The sequence below is a fragment of the Amblyomma americanum genome, chromosome 6, assembly GCF_052857255.1.
Source record: "Amblyomma americanum isolate KBUSLIRL-KWMA chromosome 6, ASM5285725v1, whole genome shotgun sequence".
Classification (NCBI taxonomy): domain Eukaryota; kingdom Metazoa; phylum Arthropoda; class Arachnida; order Ixodida; family Ixodidae; genus Amblyomma; species Amblyomma americanum.
Window position 1 is genome coordinate 65,572,321 of NC_135502.1, and position 20,144 is coordinate 65,592,464.

At 44.4% G+C, this 20,144-nt stretch overlaps 1 protein-coding gene across 11 annotated transcripts in view; it reads left to right on the forward strand.

Annotated features, from left to right (window-relative positions):
* Positions 1 to 302: 302 nt before the first annotated feature.
* The window catches only part of LOC144093615 (uncharacterized), an 85,707-nt gene continuing 65,865 nt past the window's right edge, over positions 303 to 20,144 (forward strand). For 2 of the 11 annotated variants that reach the window (XM_077627184.1, XM_077627186.1), the window contains exons 1-7: positions 303 to 427; positions 2,888 to 2,991; positions 3,766 to 3,827; positions 9,153 to 9,225; positions 15,269 to 15,313; positions 16,964 to 17,025; positions 18,117 to 18,236. In XM_077627184.1, the coding sequence (XP_077483310.1) occupies positions 9,165 to 9,225; positions 15,269 to 15,313; positions 16,964 to 17,025; positions 18,117 to 18,236 (288 nt within the window). In that variant the 5' untranslated portion in view covers positions 303 to 427; positions 2,888 to 2,991; positions 3,766 to 3,827; positions 9,153 to 9,164. Of the gene's footprint in view, positions 567 to 2,887; positions 2,992 to 3,765; positions 3,828 to 9,152; positions 9,226 to 15,268; positions 15,314 to 16,963; positions 17,026 to 18,116; positions 18,285 to 20,144 lie in introns of all 11 variants that reach the window. The other 9 variants (XM_077627176.1, XM_077627180.1, XM_077627178.1 and 6 more) reach the window with 7 other exon arrangements.

A 20,144-nucleotide genomic window follows, 5' to 3' on the forward strand; every position in this document is an offset into this window, starting at 1 on the left:
CCTCCACTACGACACCTCTTTCTTCCTTTCTTCTTTCACTCCCTCATTTATACCTTCTCTTACCGCTCGGTTCAGGTAGCCGCCGATATGTGAGACAGATACTGCACCGTTTCCTTTCCCCAAAAACCAATTTACAATTCTCAACGGACATCAAGCCACCGTAGGTTTACGGTTCTACCACTGAAAGCGCAGAAGACGCCCGACACTGGGGAATAATTCGGGACAAGCTCAAAAACGACAAAAATTCACTTCAAAAACCATAAAAACTTCCGGTAGGTTCCCCTAGTGGAGATTAGCAGAACCACCACGTCACCGTTAAACTTTCAATCCAATGCAATCCAATCCCGCTGACTTCCTGCCGAGACAAGCGCGCGCCCGCGCGCCGCAAACCTCGCTCGTTTGCGTTCTAATCTGAATTCGGTCTGAGGTGAGCTGTATTGTACACGTGTGTAAGAACTGTTGTTGGCAGCTATATGGGTGATGGGCGATTTTTTAGATGACACAAACCTGTCCAAGTTAGAATGCGTCTCGCCTCAAGCGACTTCGACTGTGTTGTCAGAAACGCGGTAAGACGAGCACTGTTTGAACCGATTTCGTGTTTACCCCTTCTCGTATAAATGCACCCTCCTGCAGAGGATGAGTTTGCTAAAAGAATGTATTTCAGTATGCTTTCATGAGCACGTTTCTAGTCGCTCGTCGGTACTGGTGGCATAGGCCGATGAGGCTCTTCCTTTACTGAGTCCAATCTGTTGTTTACACAGCAGCACTGCGGCCGTTCCTGAGACATATATGTGTTGATTGCACTGTGCGCGCCTGACAGGAATAGGTAGGGGCTCAGTGCGATGTCTTGAAGATTTCCGATTATGTGCGTTCTCTGAGCACTGGGCACAAAGATGTAAAGCGTCGCCATGGCAAGCTCAACTGCGCTTCTAAAGCCGTGAAAGTCACGGGCGGATTTATGCCCCATTTAAATCACGTATTTCTATGACTTTCTTTGTCAAAAAAACAAAAAACAAAATTGGATTCAAGGTTGCAAATTCGACCTTGGCGAAAGTGTAAAGGAGAAAGCCAGCGACGTCTTCCCTGGCGCACTGATGGTTAGGACTGTTATCCACCGCATGCGAGTGGCTGCAATTTTTTTTTTTGTTTCTTTGGATGGCGTTTGAGTGTCAGAAGAAATTCATCATTACAACGGCGTAATTTCAGTGTGCGTGTTTAGCAGGTGAGGTGCATATTAGCGGCCATGATTACCGTATGTGCTAATGTTATGTTGGTTGACGTTAACGTTGACTTTTTTTGCCATGAATGTTTTACGCCGGTGCGACTGAAAGATGTAATAAGTGCTCATTGCTGGTGAGCCTAATTAGAATTATGTATAGGTCAACGGGTATTGCAAAGAGGTCATGTTTTTTGCTTGTTTATATGCTATCCCTAGACGATGTACTTTGCTCTGCTGTATTTATTATAAACCCTGCAAAATGCACTTCCTGACTTCCAGCTTTGCAGCTATGCATATGACTGTGCCACTAACTGTACCTAGTTTGTTGATGTAATGGTTGCTACTGCATTGTGTGGATAACTTGGTGCTGCAGTGTTATGTAGGCATTCTCTTTGCATTGGTGAAAATTAATTGGTAGTGTACTGCAATAGCACTGAAGACAGTGAGCATGAGAACATGCTCATTGGTGCACTTTACAATGGTAGGACAGAGAAAACCTGAAGTGCACTGCTGACATTCAGGACCCGAAGTTTGACTACCTCCTGTTATGGAAACCTTTCCTTACGTTTGCACATTATTGATGGTACTGAATGTTCAAAGTAAAAGGTCAACAGTATCTTTACTTGTACTGTGCATGTCAGTAATACATGATGGCCACTTTTGGGAATTTTGAGAGTGCTTTGTTTAATTTTTTTTAAAATAAAAGACAATATGTCAGCAGTTTTCTAGCAGAGCCAATGTCTCATTTTTGATGAGATGATGGTTTTGCACCTCAGTGATTGGCATGTTTTATGCGAAGCATACTAGCCGCACAACCGAGCTCTTCCTTGCTGCGCCGCGCGCGGCCGCGTAGCTACCACTTGACCTACATCGGCGCACCACGTGATATGACGTCACAACAGCTGTGAAAGCTGGGGCTCAACTCGTGCGCTCGCTTGCGGACGCGCAGCCTCCGCCGGCGGCCTAACTCCCGCTCCTACCGCTAGGAGATACTGACGTCACGCAATTGTATAAAAGGCGACGCACTCGTTGAGTCAGTTGAGCAGCGAGATGTCGGCCAGGGAGAGGGCGGCTCGCCAGACCGCAAAGCGCAAGTTACAAAGAGCCATGGAAACGGGAGAAGAACGAGAAGTACGGCTTGCCAAGCGACGTGTGCTTCGCATCCTAGGCTTAACCATAAGCTAAGGCAGGCCATTTTTTTTTTTTTACTGATGTAAAAGTAACTTTCTTGTGGTAATGGGCTCTTGCCATGTTGTAACTTACATGCCAGCTGCAACCAGGTTATCATGTAGGAATTTGATATCAAGCGGACAACCTTCAACACTAACACATCACTGAAGTTTTAGTGCTCATGTCGCCTTTCCCGGTCCTTGTTCACATGTTTAGGTGTCAGACGTCACCAAATATGCATGAACTACCTGAGTTCAGTGCCATAAGCTCATACTGCCACATTTAAAAACCACCTGCAAGTAAACTTAATGGTTATTTTCTTGTCACCAGAATCAGTCTGTTGCCTTCTGCGTGTCTCAGTATAGTGTCATGTTCAATATTGAGTGCCTGAACTGGTATAATATTATTGTCTTGTGTAGTCACCATCCTGCTGCTGATGATGTAAATCGCTCTGGTAACTTTTTTCATTCTTTTTGGGATTGCTTGAAAACTGCGCAGTAGGCCCCACTCATTGCAACCGGAGGTCTCTGATTTGGCAAGAGTACTTTTCGAGGACACGTCAAGTGAAGAGTCGCTTCGGCTGCTGAAAGGGAACTATTCAGGTAAAGGTTAATTGTATATTATTGTTGCTCACTCCTGTTTTCTTGTGTTACCCTAAGAGTTGTGCAGCATCCTCAGATTTAGCAAAGGAACTGTTTATCACTGTGATCAAAAACAAATTTTTCAATTCTGGGAGTAAGAGAGTCCTTTGGTGCAGCTGTCACTCTAAAAGTTAGGAACAGCATTGAAGTGATGTGTTGTTTTTAAGTAAAAAAAATGACTGTAATGTGTCAAAGCTTATGTACTTTTTTTCCTTTAAGCAAAAAAAAAAAACTAATTCCAATATCATTCCTACCATATTGCCTGAATTTCATACTTGGTGCTTCGTGTCAAGTTTAGTACCAGTGGAACCAGCTAATGCTATTGATGGTTGAAATTTGCTGTTGCTTTTTCACTTTAGACAGGTGCAAGATTTGTAGTGGGTGGGAACTGTCTATGGATTGGTGTGCCATGTACTACTTCAAGATGTCTAAATGCCAGCATACAGTGTTTCATTATTTTACGTAGAAGTGGTTCCTTTTGTGGCCACTTTTCTCTTCAAGTGAAAGGCATAAATATGTGAATGGTTATACAACGTGCACTTAACTGTATAGGCTGGCATAGAGGGGGCTGTGATATCAACCAAGGCTCAAAAACCTAAAGCTTTTGGACCAAAGGGCAACTTTCAGGGGCTGGACTTTCAGTGAAGCAGTCTGAGGTGCTACCGGGAGATGTCAAAGGGCTGTTTCACTTTTTATAAGAGCCATGCAACTCTTTCATGCATCCCTTGCTTTCAGATGTGAGTATTCTGAGTCATAGTTTTGGAGAGAGAGGAGACACTGGAGCAGGTGACGTGGAGGTAAGGCTTTGCATTGAAATTTGTTAACTACCTGGTAACACTTTGCTGCTTTTGTGCTATAAAAACACAAGTGCTTTGGGTTCAGCTTGGACATGATTGTGTCTTTGCTGTGTTAAAGCGATGCTGAGGACAAATTGAGGTTGGCTCCTATCGATAAATTACGACATCCTGACGACAAAGACACTACTTTCACTAGCACTAAAAAAAAGCTTTTATAATATAGAAAAGGAAAAATAAAATAACAAATTAACCTTCAAAGCCACTCACCTGTCTCTCACCTATCATGATTGTTTAGAGGGGTGACGGTCTGTTGAGCCGCTGTACTTTGGGGGTGTACTTTGCCCTCACCTGCCATGCTCGTAAGAGGGACTGGTGATCTGTAGGGACGTGCCTGCTGGGCACCTCGGAGTGAAGCCGGTACTTTAGGAGCAGATATTCGACCTCGTTTGTTGCATCAGGTTTCTCACAGTAGCCACAACACCTGATTAAATAGCCTTACAAAGCAATGCACACCAGTCACATACACGGCCATGCCCTGGGATGGAGCATGCCAACCTCTGTCATTGTTTCCCCCTCGCACCTGGAGCGGGCCCCCAATCATTTGTCATGCGCACTTTCTTAGTGGCTGCCACGCATGCCGCATAGTTGCTGAGTCACAAGACCAGCTTCTTGTGCATCAGCGAGTCGCATGTCACTGCTGGTCTCCAGGGATCCGGGGGTCGCTGCTACCGGTGCAGGACCGACGTGACGACGTCAACGGTACACGCCACAGTAGTGCCCCTTTCTGTCAAGTTGAAAGGCCAGCCTTTCAACTTGACCATTGTGGGCTGTCTTCACACGTAATCCTCTAATGATGGGGGGAGGCACATGGGGGTGTCTCAGGTGCTGACCGTAGACATTGCGTTGATGAGCACAACGAGCGTTGCCATCATTGGCTGATTTGTAATCCAAATTATTTCAGCAATAGATGCGTATTTTGCTAACAGGCGAACATCAACTTGACCAGAAAAAAAACACAGAATTGATTTTTATGAAGTACAAAATGTATATGGAGTTGTCCTGAGTGTCCCCTTAAGCTATATACAGCCTGAAGTTTTTAGTACTTTGCACTTTGTTTTGCAGAGCACCTTTTCTTTCATTCTTTTTGCCATCCAAATCTCACCATAGTTGTCTGTTTGAGCTATGTATGGTCTTAATTGATGAACTTCTGTCTTTTTATGCAAAATGGTTGCCTAGAAGAAAAATATTTTTTTGCCTAGAGCTATATTTGAAGCACATGACGTCCTTACTGAGAGTCACTGCCTGTCATATTTCTAGTTGTTTTCACTAGCAGTATTCTTAATGCGTGCTCAGAAAAAAATTTCTCCTTCTTTGACATTAAGCATGCTGGCTGTGATCTGCTTTTCAATGAATAGCTTACTCTGAGCATGTGTTTAACTAGTGCAAAGATACGTCAGCGTGAAGAAAATTAGGTGCTTCGATGCTTTTTTCAGCAGTAATGCCACTTGCTGCATGTGCAGACAATTTCTCACTACCCGGGTAATCTTGTTTTGTACCCTTCAAACCTTTTTGCGACCATTGTTAGATAGGCAAGCGCTATCCTGCCAGATTTGGCCACTGCCTTCTGGTCTTTCAAGTCCAAGTTACGGCTGGCACTGGAGTGGAATCTTTTCAGTATTTGTGTTTAACTCCAAAACAAAAGCAATATTGGCTGAAGGTCTTGCTGTCTGCTTCCAAATTATGGTCTCTCCCGTGTGCATTACATCCACCAGAAATGCAGTTTCACTATTTTTCACAACACTTCCAAACATGGCACTCCAGATGGAGTTTCTGATCATCCACTGCTTAGAAAATGGTGAATCTCCTTCTATTCTATTCAAAAACCAACTGAAACTTCTGAAAATACAATTTGGTTCTATTGGAATTGAACTCCGTTTAGTTCCAGTGTTGTGATTTCAAAAAGTTACAGTTGGTTTTATTTGACCTGGCTCTGTTCCTTCTCCACCACTGACACATTCGCCACAAGTTATTCCAGCCTTTTTCTTCCATTGGTGGTATGGTTTCGTTCACAGATGTGCAGAAATTAAAAAGTGCTGATTTAGGAAACTTTGGGCTTTACTTTTGAGTGGTCCTCAGAATTTTTTTTTGGTATGATTTGTATGCCAAGAAGTGTGCACACTCGGCACAGTGTTAACACCAAAGGGTGGCACGTCCAGATTAATTAATCATTGGTCGGGCAGTGCTTTTTCCTTGCCACGTTCGATTTTGCTGTTGAAAATAGAATGATGGGATTTGGTTTGCTTCTCTATTATGCAGTTTCATTCAGCTCTCCGTGTCAACATTATTAGCTGTTAGTCTAGATACTCCGTGGCTGATTTTTTTTTCTGTGTCAATGTTCAGTGCTGTAACTTGATTTCTGACATTTAGGTGGATGATGAATTGACTCAGAAATGATGCTTTCGTGAAAAGCAAGTCATTCTCATCAATTTCATCTTTCAAAAAAGAAGGTTTCCTATATGAATTCAGGTTTTTAGCCACTTTCTGAAGGACAAAGGGTACCATCTTTCGCTGCTGTCAGGCAACTTGGAAAAGGTGGCACTACTGCAAAAAAAAAAAAAAAGTGTACTGAAGAATTTGACATCCTTATGGTTGGCTAGGCCTATGGGTAACTTGGTTGCCCTTAGTACAGCTCATTGTAGTTCTTTCCAATTCTTTTTTCTTTTTTCATCTCAGGCCTTGTTATAAGCTGTCTGGTTTTCAGCTCAATGCTTTGCTGGCCATCTATTGTGCTTCCAGATGAACAAAATCTGTTTAATATGGGCTTGGAGGACATCTCCACACCGCAGGCACACTGTTGCATGCCTATGTATGAGGGTGGCTCGAAAAGTAAGGTTACAACTCCTCTGAGAGAAAAGGTTTATTCAGGAAATCACAGAGATACGCAGAGTTACTAAGGCACTGGTACATATTACCTTTCCACATAGTCGCCATTATTGTCGAAGCATTTGTTCCAATGTCAAACCATTCTGTCAAAACCGGCATAAGAAAAATCAGGGTCACGGTCTAGGAGCCACTTAAACAGTGTCCTGAATTTTGGCATCGGTTCTGAAGTGCCGACTGGCCAGTTGCTTCTTTAAAGGTCTGAAGTGATGGAAATTGCTTGGTGCGTGATCTGGGCTTTATGAAGGGTGTTCCAATGCAGTGCATCGGAAACACTACCAACTCACATGTCATTTGAAGCGGAGATGCTTGGCCTGCCTTACCTTTGCTCGTCTCACACATCTGTTCAGCCTTTACTGAATTCCTGGCACCAAAACCACTCCTATTTTCTTGACATTACTCTCCCTCCATACACTTACACTAGTTGGCGATGAATTGCAGCTGGGGACATATTCTTTAAATTACACTTCGCACTTGAATGTCTGGCCATGTATCTGTCAGTGCCTTCATCTTGTAACTGTGTTTTGAAATGCAACATCACAGCTTTTTTCATCTACTGGTGGCGTTTGAACGCTTTGATCATGTCTTCTATCTAGGCATGGAATTTAATTTCCGCAATTTATTTGCACACCCGTGAGGGGTCCTTACTTATTGAACCACCCTCGTATTAAATTGCCTTTGTACTGTGTGCTAATATGCCAGTGGCAATGCTGATAAAAACACTCCTTTCATGCCACACCACTGAAGTTGCATGTAATACGCTTGTCACACAAGTATTTTGAAGGCCCTCGAACCAATAGTCTACCAACCCATTGAGCGTTGCTGCATAGGCGGTTTCAATGGCCATAGAATCAATGGGGGCAGCGCGGAACTCTATTGAGATTTCGATGGCCTTCGAGCGGCGGCTGCTAGCGCTCTCGGACATGGAAATAAGATTTGAACAGTATTTTTGGAAAATACGTAACTTCAAAATATACAACTTATTTTGCAGAATAAAAAAAAACAGCATGGGCGACAAAGCACTGCAGCACACAAAGTACCACTGTTGCTAGTGATACGAAAACAACCAACATCTACTATTAATTGCGTACCAACTCAAAGACAAAGCAGTAAATGTTCCTTCAAAGGAAGCCCTTCCACCACTGGAACCGACCTGTTATCACGATATCGCGTTGAATTGTCTTGCACCTGGCATAGCTGTTGGGAGGTGCACATTTTAAAGGTCAACTCTGTTTTTTTTTTACATTTTGAGTTGATAATCACATCACATCACACTATTTGGAGTCTCCTCTCTTTGGCATAAATAAAAAGTTTTTCAAAATACCGAGTATTACAAGTATTTTAACACATTACATCACATCACATTATTTTAATTAAAGACCACGAACAAAAACCAAGACATCAAAAACCAGGAAACTGAAACTGGATTTCAACCAAACGGATGTCACGGATACTGTAAAAAAAATCTGTCATGTGCCATTGATTCGCTAAACTGGTTACTGCGAATGACAGCATGGATCACTGTCTGAATTGACCAAAACCAAGCTGTAAATTTTGTCCTTCAGCAAATTGATGGTGAATGTCGACTAGCATGCAGACTCTTGCAGCACACACTCAAGGTTGCTCGTAGTAATCACCCCATCTGAGGCCACTAAATGTAAAATTTTGAAATCCATTTGTGCTGCAACAAAGCACTGCGCGGCTGCAAAATTCAGCGCAAAAGGCCGATGGGTGCAGAGGATGTACCGTGAAAGCTTTAGTAAAATCTGTGGAGACAGAAGATTGTTGAAGTTGCCCTTTAACAAGTGCAAGCCAGTTGATCATGATGTTGATGTAAGGGAGCCGTGTTCACTGGAAATTAATCTGTAACACAGCTCCACAAAGATAGGTCATAGTATTAACTCAGGCAGGTTGTGAAACAGCTTGGGCTCACATTGGCCAAACCGAACACAGATTGCAGCGCGCTGTGAGCCAGAGCGGCACGAGACAGGAGCTGATCATTGTCACCGCTTTTTTTTTTTTTTGCTGTGCCAATGGTGCTGCTATGATGTGTCAATAGGGCAGCGCCATTTGTTGGGGAACCTCCTGTGACGCGCATTAACCATTTTGTTCTTGAGTTTTATTTGACTTGTATATAAGTGCTAACATGCATCGACTTTGTGTCATTGTCACTTTAATGTGACGTATAACAAGGGTGTCTTAGCAAGGACTGCATTCTATTGCCATTTAATGATGTGCTTGCTGCATGAGGAAGTCTGAAAGCTACGGTTATTTTAAAGTTTTTTTTTTTTTTTGTCTTCTAATCGTGTGGCATTGTTTCGAACTTCTGCTGTTGCTCTGCCCTTTTTGAAAACAGGACATGGCTATACTTTTGCCACTTTACAGGATCGTGGCGCAATGGGTAGTCAAGATTCAAGCAACAGCTACCTCAGGGAAAGGTTTGATGTTTCTGAAAACGGTGAGCGCTTGCATCAATTTACAGACTGCCAAGTTGAGGTCATTGCATGACAAAGGCATTGGTGGGTTTGTATGCAACACTTGGATGTGGCGGTTGGGAGGTGGGAGGGCAGTGCTCTAAATGTTTGTTTTTATATTTCCATACATAATGACCATATTGATTAAATTTTCTTTTATTTCAATACATAATGACCATATTGGTTAAATTTTCTTGAGTTCTTTGGGGAGGCTTACATTCATTACACATGTAAATGTCATGTTCTCCAAAAGCCTACACAAATCGGTGTGAAAGGCTACTCATGAATATCTCATGCCGCGATATGACACTATACTAACCTTGAGAAAGATTTCAAATATTGCAATCAGAATCTACTATGTTAGATGAATTTGTTTTTATGAACACTGCAGCAGTGTTTTGTGCTATCTGTATGCATATTGTTTACTATTTCACTCTAGAGTAAATTCTTTTAATAAATATTTGCTGCATTTCCTTTTTATTTTACACTGAAGTATGCTTTTCTGCCAACTAACTTTTCACTTTTAAATGAAATTTTAGTTCCCTGCATATGGTGGTGGTGGTAACTTTATTCATAGAAATATATGGGTGGGTCTTGGTGTCGAGCCACTCTTCTCATCTTTTGACATGGTCTATGGCTCTTGTGGCAGGGTTGGAGCCCCTAGTCCAGGGCCCCACTGAGTCTTGCCGCCATGTAGTCTTTCCGGACCAGTCCTGCCTGGACCGCCGGATCCTCGCTGGAAAGCATCCTCTCCCACTGCTCCGTACTCGGGATTTTGTTTATTGCAGCTGCATTTGTTCTCTTTTCACACCACGTTGTATGAATCAACATAACTTTGTCCTCGCACCACGGGCATTTGCTGCTATATAGCCCTGGGTGGATCTTACTTAGCATGTTTAGATTCGGGAAAGTTCCCGTTTGTAGCTGTCTCCAATTGACCACTTCCTGCTGGTGGAGATTTTTGTGAGGTGGGGGATATCTAATCCTGACCCTTTTATAGCAATTCAGAATTTCTGAGTATCCTAAGGGCACTGGTTCTGCGTCAGGCTGCTCAATTCTGGTTTGGTTCAAGGCTCGGTTTGTAAGCTCTCAAGCTCTCCTATCTGCCTCGGCATTCTCTGCGATGCCTGTGTGTCCTGGTACGCACATTATTATGTCTTGCAATTGTTTTTCCTTCGGCGGTAATTTGGCTGTCTTTATAATGTGGAGCACTGCCCCCCCTATTTTGCCATTCATGTAGTTTCTGCACGCTGTTTGCTAGTCTGTTAGAATTATTAGGGACCTTTGAGCACGGTAGCCTTCTGCCGCCGCTAGGGCAATGGCAGCCTCTTCGGCCTCCTCAATCATGCCATCCCTGATAGTTGCACTGGCTGTTTCTTTTAGCTCATGATTAATTGCCGTTGCAACCGCTCTATTTCTGTTGTGTTGTCTAGTTCTTCTGTATGCAGCCGCATCCGTGTACGTAATGTTTTCTTTGTTGGCTAGGTTCTGTTGCACATACTGTGCCCTAGCCTCCTGTCGCCCTTTGTGCAGGTTCGGATCCATATTTTTGGGAATCGGTGCTACCCTCATTGTTTGCCGCAGTTCATCGGGTATTCGTTTTGATCTTTTTATCTCTGACAGTGCACCCCCGTAGCCGCACCTTTTGAGCAGCTCTGTCCCTGTTTTGGTCTTTTTTAGCCTGTGGAGCTGAGCTACGAGTGGGGCCTCCCTTAGCTCCTCAAAGGTGTTATGCAGACCTAGAGCCATTAGCTTCTCCGTCAAGGTTAATTGCGGTAGGTGTAGCGCTGTTTTATATGCTCTCCTAAGTATCGTGTCCGCTAGCTTTATTTCTGCTTTGTTGCGGTTGTAGTACGGTATGCTCTATGTAATTCGGCTAACCGCTAGGCTCTTCACGAGCTTAAGCGTGTTGCTCTCCCGCATGCCGTGTGTTTTCCTAGAGACCGTGGTTATCATGCGGGCGACCTGTGTCGCCGAGTTCTGCATTAGTCTGAGCGCCTGCGTGCACCTTTGGTTGGATTGAATCCACATCCCTAATACGTATTCTGATGGTTGTTCTTTCCGGTATGAGTTGCCCTTCTAGATAAACATTCAGTTTTAGTCCTCTTGTTTCCGGTACGAATCGGTTGAGTTTACCTCGCCAGACCCTTAGTAGTTCCGATTTTTCCTTCGAGCAAGCCAAGCCCCTGTCTCTAACATAATTTTCTACGCACGTTGCAGCAGCCTGCAGTTTCGCTTCCTTTTCACTGAGTGAGCCCTCCGTGACCCACACAGTGATGTCGTCTGCGTACATTACATGCCTTATGCCTTGTATGGTTTCTAGCTGTCTAGCCAGCTTAACCATTGCTATGTTAAAGAGTATGGGTGAAATCACTGACCCTTGCGTTGTTCCCTTATTTGGTGTTTGAAAGCTCTTGGACCTGATTTCCACGAGCTCTATTGTAGCCGTTCTTTTTGTGAGGAAAGCTCTTACATATCCGTAGATTCTTTTCCCGCAGTTCAAATCGTCCAGGCCTGTTAGTATGGCTTCGTGGCTAACGTTATCAAAAGCTCCCTTTATGTCTAGGCCCATGATACCGGCCTGAAGTTTTCTACCTGCAGTGGTTTACCTGGTCTGGGAATCATTACTATTTCCATGTGCTTCCATTCTTTTGGAACAGTCTCCGATTTCCATAGCTTATTAAAGTATTCGGCCAGCTCTTCAATCATTCCATCGCTTAGGTTACTGATGAGTACGTTTGTAATTTTGTCCGCCCCTGCGGCTGTATTTCTTTGTGCTTTTAATTGCTGCGTAGACTTCTTCCCTAGTTATGGGCTTATCTAATTCTTGGTTTTCCTGTCCTCGGTAGTGTTCAGTGTATGCTGCTGGGTCGCTGTTGCCGAAGCATTTCTGCCTAGCTTTCTCTATTAATTCCGAATCTGGACCTTGAAATTGATGGACCAGTCCGTGGATCGCCTTATTGTTTTCGTTTTTTGGTTTTAGTTGGATTGAGGGGGGCTCTGAGTATGTGCCACGTTCTGGCTGTACTTGGAGTGCCGCATAGCGAGTTGCTCAATTGCTGCCAATTCATTCTCGCTAGTTGTTCCGTACTCCTCTGCCCTCTTTGTTACCTCCACAATTTTCAGTTTTAGCTTCCTATTGTATCTTTGCTTTTTCCACCGTTTGGTGAGCCCCTTGCATGCTTCCCATAGCTTAAGGAGTTTGGGGTCCACTTCGGGTGTCTGCTCTGTCTTGTCTATCTCCCTGGTGTAGCTGCGTTGTTTGTCTTTGAGCATGTTCCCCCATGCCTCAATCAAGTCTATTGCCTCGGTTGGGCTTTCTTACATGCCTGTCTGAACGCATCCCAATCCGTAATTTTGGCAGCGCCGATTCTCCGCCTGAATCTGCTGGCTGTAATCTGCGTGCTGATAATATAGTGGTCGCTGCCTGGGTTTTCATTAAGGTTTTCCCACGACGTTTCCCCCGTTCTTTTGACATACGTTAGGTCTGGACAGGTGTCCCTGCACATGCTGTTCCCGGTCCTAGTGGGGTACATGGGTCCGTTATCAATTGACACCCCTTGGCTTCCGCCGCTTCTTTTATATTCTTGCCTTTTTGTCTGCTCTGCCATAGCCCCAGCTTGTCTCTGGCGTTGAAATCTCCCGCTATTACCAGTTTGTTTCCTTTATCTAGGCTGCTTATGCCGTGGAACAGTTCATGGAATTTCGTGTCCTTCTGTTGTTTAGGGGAGCTGTAGATGTTGACTGCAAATGTGCTGCTGCCCTGCTTTTTCTTTTTTGGGACTATCTCTGTAATTACGTGTTCTATTTCCGTGTCGGCTATGCTGTTGTGCATGATTGCGACTAAGTTCTTACTTATGAGCGTTGCGATTTTGGTGCTTTCCGGGTACATGTATGTCATGTATCCTTGCAGCGTTGGCGTCTTATTCGTTTCTTTTACGCTATTACATTGGGTGGGGTTAGTTATTTGTTTATGAATTGCTGTAATAGTTCTCTTTTTCTTATATCCTCTGCAGTTCCACTGCCATATTTCGAGATTTTCGGTGTTTTGACTGCCTTTAATTGTACTAGCCATGATTAATTTTCTAGATCCGAATCCTGTAGCGGGCGTCGGGCATTGAATTTGTCCTTTACGCCTTTCGTTATTCTTTGTTTGCGCTGGCTGGGGATTTCGGCATCCATCACTCCCATGCGCTGTTCTATCGCTTGGAATTTTTGTTGCATGTTTTTTAGAATTTTGGCTATACCTGCTAGGTCCCCTGCCTTAGCTGTTTCGATTTGTGGTTGCAGCTCGGGAGAGGGAGTGCGTGCCCTCTGGTTCCTAACTTGACTTGCAAACTCGTCGAGTTTCCTATTCTGTTCTTCTGTTAGTTTGTAACAGCCGCTTAGTTGCGGTTTATGCTGTTTGAGTTCTTCTAACTGTTTCTCTCTCTTGCTAGGGCTGCTCTTATGTTCATTGTTTTTATGTTCATTGTTTTTGTCTCCCGAGTGCGGAAACAGTGATTTGGGAGAGCCTGCCTTCCAGCTCACCTTGGTGCTTCCGCCCTGGCGGAGTTGTCCCTTCTTTTTCTGCTGCTGCTGCTGCTATTTGCCTTTGATGACCGGGGTCAGCGGTGGGAACGATATGCTCCGGGACCTGCTCCGGGACCGGCTCTCGGACTGGTTCCGTGGGCCTCGGTTCCGGCTCCGAAATCTGCTCCTGGACCCGCTCGAGTCTCAATCCGAGCTGAACCACCGCGTCCGGTGCTGGCGTTTCAATTGGTCCCTCCTGCTGCTGTAGTTGTCTCTGTATGTGAGGCCTCGTAGTTCCCTTGGCCGCTTGAGTCGTTCTTGGCACTCCCTCGCTCCCGCCGCAGTTGAGGCATTTCAGTTGACAGGTGTGGCCCTCCGCTGGGTTCTGTGCTCTGCACTGTCGGCAGGTCCGGGCATTCGGTGTCGGGCAGACGTCCGACCGATGTCTCTGCTGATGGCATACATGGCACACTTGCCACGTTGGGTAGCAAAAGTGCTCGCCACTTTCGAATATGACTTGTTTCAGGAGGTATGGTTCATCGAAGGTGATTAACGCCGTCTTTGTTTTTCCCAACATCCTGACCCCGACGATCGTTACGCCTTGGGACCGCAGCCGTGGGTTTTTCTTGAGATAGCTTCCCGGCGTTCCGGCCGGGAGCCCGTGGATAACTCCTCTTTTAAATTCTTCTGGGACTGGGCCGCGTGGGCGTTCACTTGATAGTCCTGTCCGTCCATGTGGAGGGCGGTGATGTTCCGAATTAGTTTGACGACATCTTCGTTTGGTGTGCTCGCGATGATAATATTTCATCCCGGGCGAAGTCTCACGATGAAGTCTTTGGTTTTGCACTTGCTGTTTCAGGCCCGTATAATGGCGCGTGCTACCTCGTATCCGGTTAGGTTCTTCACCGATAGTCCGTCTTTGGGTCTAATTGTAATCTTGACGTCTCCTTTCGGGAGCGGCAGAGCTCTACGCTTTGTCTGCCACGGCTCCTCTCCATCGCTTTTATATTTCCCGCTCGCTGCTGATGCGTTTGACGTCATCCCGACTGCAGCGCCACCTATGCCGCCGGCTGTGCTTGTTGCATCAGCCGCCGGCGCCATCTTGCCATTGTTTTGTCCTTGCCGGTGTGCATTTCTGTCCAGGGTGGCGGCTTTTCTGGGCCTGTTTGTGGGCATGTTTCCCTGCATATGGCTGACACTTGTGTACATTTCATGAGCACAGATGTGAACAGTGTTATTGCATGTTATCTGAGGCAGGATAAACTATATTCTGATTCTATTTTGCTTTTTTGAAGAGCAGGAAAAACAGTAGAATGAAATTTGTATAAAATCAGTACTATATTGTATCGGCCTTGGTAATGAACAATAGTGCCATAATGCATGTTGCATTTAGCATTGTCGGATCATTCTTTGAACAATGGATTCTTATCCTGCTGTTCCGAAAGACCCTTGTGTGGCTTACTACTGGGTTCAGTCAGAAAAGTGAGTGTGCCACTTTGACCATTGTCATTTCAGATCTGCACCTCCAGAAATCATTGGAAGTTGAGGAAAACTTCATGGGTGAGAGGTTTAAGTCATTTGATATATAAAAAGGGAGGAGAAGGGGAAAGATAGCTGTGTATTGAAGGTTAAATAAAAGCCTAATCTTCTTAAATATATTTGATGAACAAAAAACGTGCTTGACAAAACAAAAAACTCGGCAAAAAAACTTGTTTCATCAAAACTGTTCGATGCTGTGATGTCAAACAATGCTTCAGAATAAATATCAGACTAAATAAATGCGATGCAACCTCGCCAACAAGTAGGGAATAAATATAAAAAAATGTATTATTGCCTCTTCTTGATATTTAAAAAAAAAAACGGGAATGGAGATGGAACAGTTAAAGAATGCAACATAGCAAGGTGAAAGTCAACGGAAAGTGCAGAAGCAGCCCTTTAACCAGGTTAAGTAGGCGGGACAATGATTGTTTTATTGTCTCAAGATTTATTTCTTGAGCGCAACACCACATTCAAGTCTAGCCGGAGTCGTTCTGCGACTTTACCCGCGCACCTTGCATGCTTGCATAAGCTTGCATGCTTTGGCTTGGAGTGACTAAAGAAAATGCTGGCAGGTCTTCTTTGAACTAAAAAAATGCACGAGGTCATTTTTTTTAAAATTTACTGTGTATTTGCTGCTGGGTGGCCAGCATTGTGGTCTAGCATGCTGCTTTTAAACTGTTGCCTGTATAGACTGTCCAGGCTGCTTGGGAGAGTTTGTAAAGGTTTTCAAACAGATGCCACGCTGATATCTTTGAGCAGCTTAGAAAGGAAGAAGCAAGAAACACCAAAGGTGGTGAGCTGCACAAGGCTTGCCTCTTACAATGTGGTAGCTGCAAAGGAACATGATTTGAGTGGGAATGAACCTCTAACGGCTATTATAAGCATGTTGATTTTGTAGTGGGACATATAAAATGACACTATTTTTCTATGTTCAGCCTTATGCATTTGCACGTTGTGTTCCCGCACACTGTAGAAGGCAAAGCACAAAGTTAAGCATTTTTTGTCTAATGTGTTAGGGGAGTCCTCCAAGGTGGAGTAGGTTTTAAGGAAGGGAGCATAATTACTCTTTAATACTCAATATCCACCCGAGTTCAGCTATGCAAAAGGAAAGCTGTACAGCTTTCTTTAAACTTTGCAGCTTGAGAAAATTTGTTCTGGTCCGGAGTTCAAAACTTTGGACCATCACCTGTCCAAGGCAGTTTCTCAACCTTCAAGGCTGACCAGGACAATTGGCAGATGACAGGATGAGGTTGAATTAATCAACAACTTGAATTCTTTGCAGCTGTATGGCTACACTCGGGGGGGATGTTAATCAGTAACTACTCCCGTTCCTGAAATCTACTTCTTGCAGGATTCCCCAACACTTTGGACTAACACTGCTTCCTTTTCAAGCCATTTACTGATTTGGCCTCGCCCTGCCATCTGCTAGCTGTCCTGGTTGTTAGCTTAACTGCTAGAGTGGCTGTCCCGGGCAGGTGATGGGCCAAAGTTTGAGCGTCATAGTTGGAAGAATTTTTTTTTCTACCACGGAGTTTCGGTAACTACATATTTGGCAGTGCTCAGGTGGATGTCACTGAGTAACTGTTTCATTTCTTCTAAGTTTAGCATTATTTGCATGAGCGGTGCTATTGTGCAACTTAGCAGTTCAGTCATGTGTGCTCTGTTTTGTAGATGTGGCAGCTAAGAAGATTGCTGAAGATGAGAAAGAGTTTGAAAAGGAGCACTTTCTGAACGTAAGTTGGTGGTTTCCGGCTGTATGGGCTGAATACCGTGCGAAAGTCTGTGCCCGAGCACTTTTTTATTCAGAGCACAGAGAATCATAGTTTCGATGAACTAGCATTCCATAGCTCGGAGTGTTAGGAGCCTATTCTTTAACTCTACAACCTGAGCAGCCTTGACAGCTTAGTACACATTAATCTCATTCTGATCTTATGAGAGCCACATGTCAAACTCTTTCCCTTGAGGCGCTGTTAAGTTTCAGTAACTACTCTGTAGAAAAAAAATTATAAGCGATCAATGCGATTGATGTGACGCATTATGCATTATGATTAGTGCTCCCGGACGGAGCAGCTGCTGCCGCTGATGGGTTCAGACCGTGTGAGCGGGTGGCGTAATTCAGTCTGTCAATCACTACTCCACTCTCCCCCACCCGTCACCTGTTGCCTCCCAACCTCTCTACTTCCCTCTCCCAATCTTCCTTGCAAGTGGAGAGGGGATTTCTCTCTTTCCCCTTTGTCACCTGCCAGCAAAGGCTTCAGACAGACAGATTTTTCTGACATGAGATTCTAACGCTATTGCATTTTAAAAAGTGCACACAACTTTATGTTCCTTGTGCAACGCCGTAGGACACGTCCATGCATCAGTGATGGTGTTTGTGGAGATCTGTGCAGTTCTCACAAACAACAAGAAGTCTGAGCATTCATGTAATGTGATATGAGTTTCAGCATCAGCTTTTCTGTAAGGGGGACATCGAAGAAAGATTGGAGGTTCATTTAATGAACTGATTACATTATTGAATAAATGGTCACATGACATGTCACATGGCCCCTTGCTTTGTGATGACATGGATGATATTTAATTTCATGTTGACAACCACAACTTCTTTAAAAAGGAGGGGCATTGGTTGGCTATCAGGCTTTAAATGGCTGAGTTGATACCGTAAAAGTTAATCTCTGTCTGTAACAAACTTTTGAACAAATGAAAGGTCACGCATGGACTTTTACATGTCCCATCATTTTCCTCTAACAGTAGTGAAAATAATGATTGTGCTTTAAGGGGGAAGGCTGTTGCAGTTGCTCTGACAGACTGGCTGTCTTCTGTGCAGATACCACAACAAGGTTCATTCTCGGACAGCAAATTTTCTGACAGTCTGGAGGCTACCAATATTACTGACCTTTCCCGACCTTCATGGTGGTCTGACGGTGCTGGTGACAACCGAATCTCCGTAAGCGCATACCTCAGGAGCCGTTCAGCTCCCATGGAACGTGTGCTTGTGAGTGCCCTCTAATGCCTTTTGTGCTGTGCCTTTTGTGTGCTGCGCACACAAAAGGCTGAGCACAAATGTGCTCAGCAGGCTTTGCTGATTTTACCTGATTTTGGTTGTTTAATTTTAATTTCAGCATTACGGCCTAAGCACTGTTGTATAGGAGGTAAGGTATGAAAGGGTAACACAAATGCCTTGTAAAAAATGGTCCCCAGAACCTTTTATACCCTGTTAAACCTCACAAGCACCACCAGTGGCTACATTTCAAACAGCCACCTGCTGGGGCAGTGGCACATCACTTAACCGCTGCATCACTGCACCAGTATTGGTATGAGAACGCCCCGCTATATACATGAATGCAACTGAGAGGGCCGTGACGTCATCAACACCACTTGAACACCAGTGGACCAATCATTGGGCATCACCAAAGTGGAAATGTGAGGACCCCCAAAGTTTTGAAGCTGTCCCATCCACAAAAATTTCTAAGGACGTCCAAAATTTTGGAAGTAGGCCCACCCTAGAAAATGACTTAATGTGGATTAGTGGGTCCAAAATGCTATTGCATTTTCATCTTTAACAGCGTGGTTAAGAAGGCCCCCAAGTTTTTTTGCTCTTTTCTCGCTTGTTAATAACACAGTTTTAAGGCGAAAGCCTTTATAAGCTCATGACTCGCCAGCGGGGATGTTCGCAGAAAACTGTCGCACTATAGCAGCTGTCAATCAAACTGATGATGTCATCAGTGGTGTAGGGCATGTTTGCAGAAAACTGTTACACTATAGCTGTCAAGCAAACTGATGTCATCAGTGGTGTAGTATGTCGTAGCTATATATAGTGCACTAACTAGACTTCGTTAAATAGTAATTAGTTATGAATAATTGGTTGATTAGTAAATTTGTAATTGTGTAGTCTTTAATCAACATCTTCACCCCTGAATTTTTCTGTGAAAGTAGCCACCACTTTCTTATTTGGAAGTGTTTCATCAATCTAAGCCAACTTCAGTGCATCCTCAGTAAAGAACTAACACGAGTAGTTTGGCTAGTTGTTATTTATTCACATTAAGGTCAGCAGACAAGGAAGCGGCGAAGGACAGAAGGACCAACTATGTTGTCATGTTGTTTGCACTCCTGAATAAAAATTAGGGGTGTGCAAATATTGGAAATTTCGAATACGAATCGAATATTTTTGATATGCGATTCGCATTCAAAAATTGATATTCTTGAATTTCCGAATATTCGAAAAGTTCCCGAATACTCGCCAGCGATCGTATACTGCGCATACTTTCATAAATTCGACCGTGTCAATAACCACAATATCTGGGCAAATTAGCCGATAATCGAGTTAAAAATTCCAGGAAAACAATACAGAGGTCCTATCCCCTTTCTTCTCCGCCGTTTGTCACGCGGACTGACCGCATCCCGACGCCGCAAGGCTTCACCTCGTGAGAATTTCCCCAAGTGGGCTTTCCCACATATCACTCGTGCTGCGAACAAAATGGCTGACGGGCCGCTTCAAGCAATCACAACGCGAAATCGCGCTTTTTTTTTAATCTTTCGGTAATACGTTACATATTTAATGCCCATATCCGAAGAATGCGTCCTGTCGCCTTCGTAACTCTCCGAGCGTGACTTGCGCCATCCCGTTTTGTAAACTACGCTGTGCGGGAAAGCCTACTTGCGGAATGCCGCGGGAGCCTCCTGAAGGGGGCGCGTCGCGTAGACACAATAGGGCAAGCGATCCTGTCAAAATCTGGCCTATTGCATGGTGCATTGCAACCTGCACACCTCTTTAGCGGGCGTAACGGCAGGCGTGGCAACAATCGGAAGGCCTCTGTCGCTAGGGCAAAAAAATAGCCTAGCTGCGTAGCTTCGG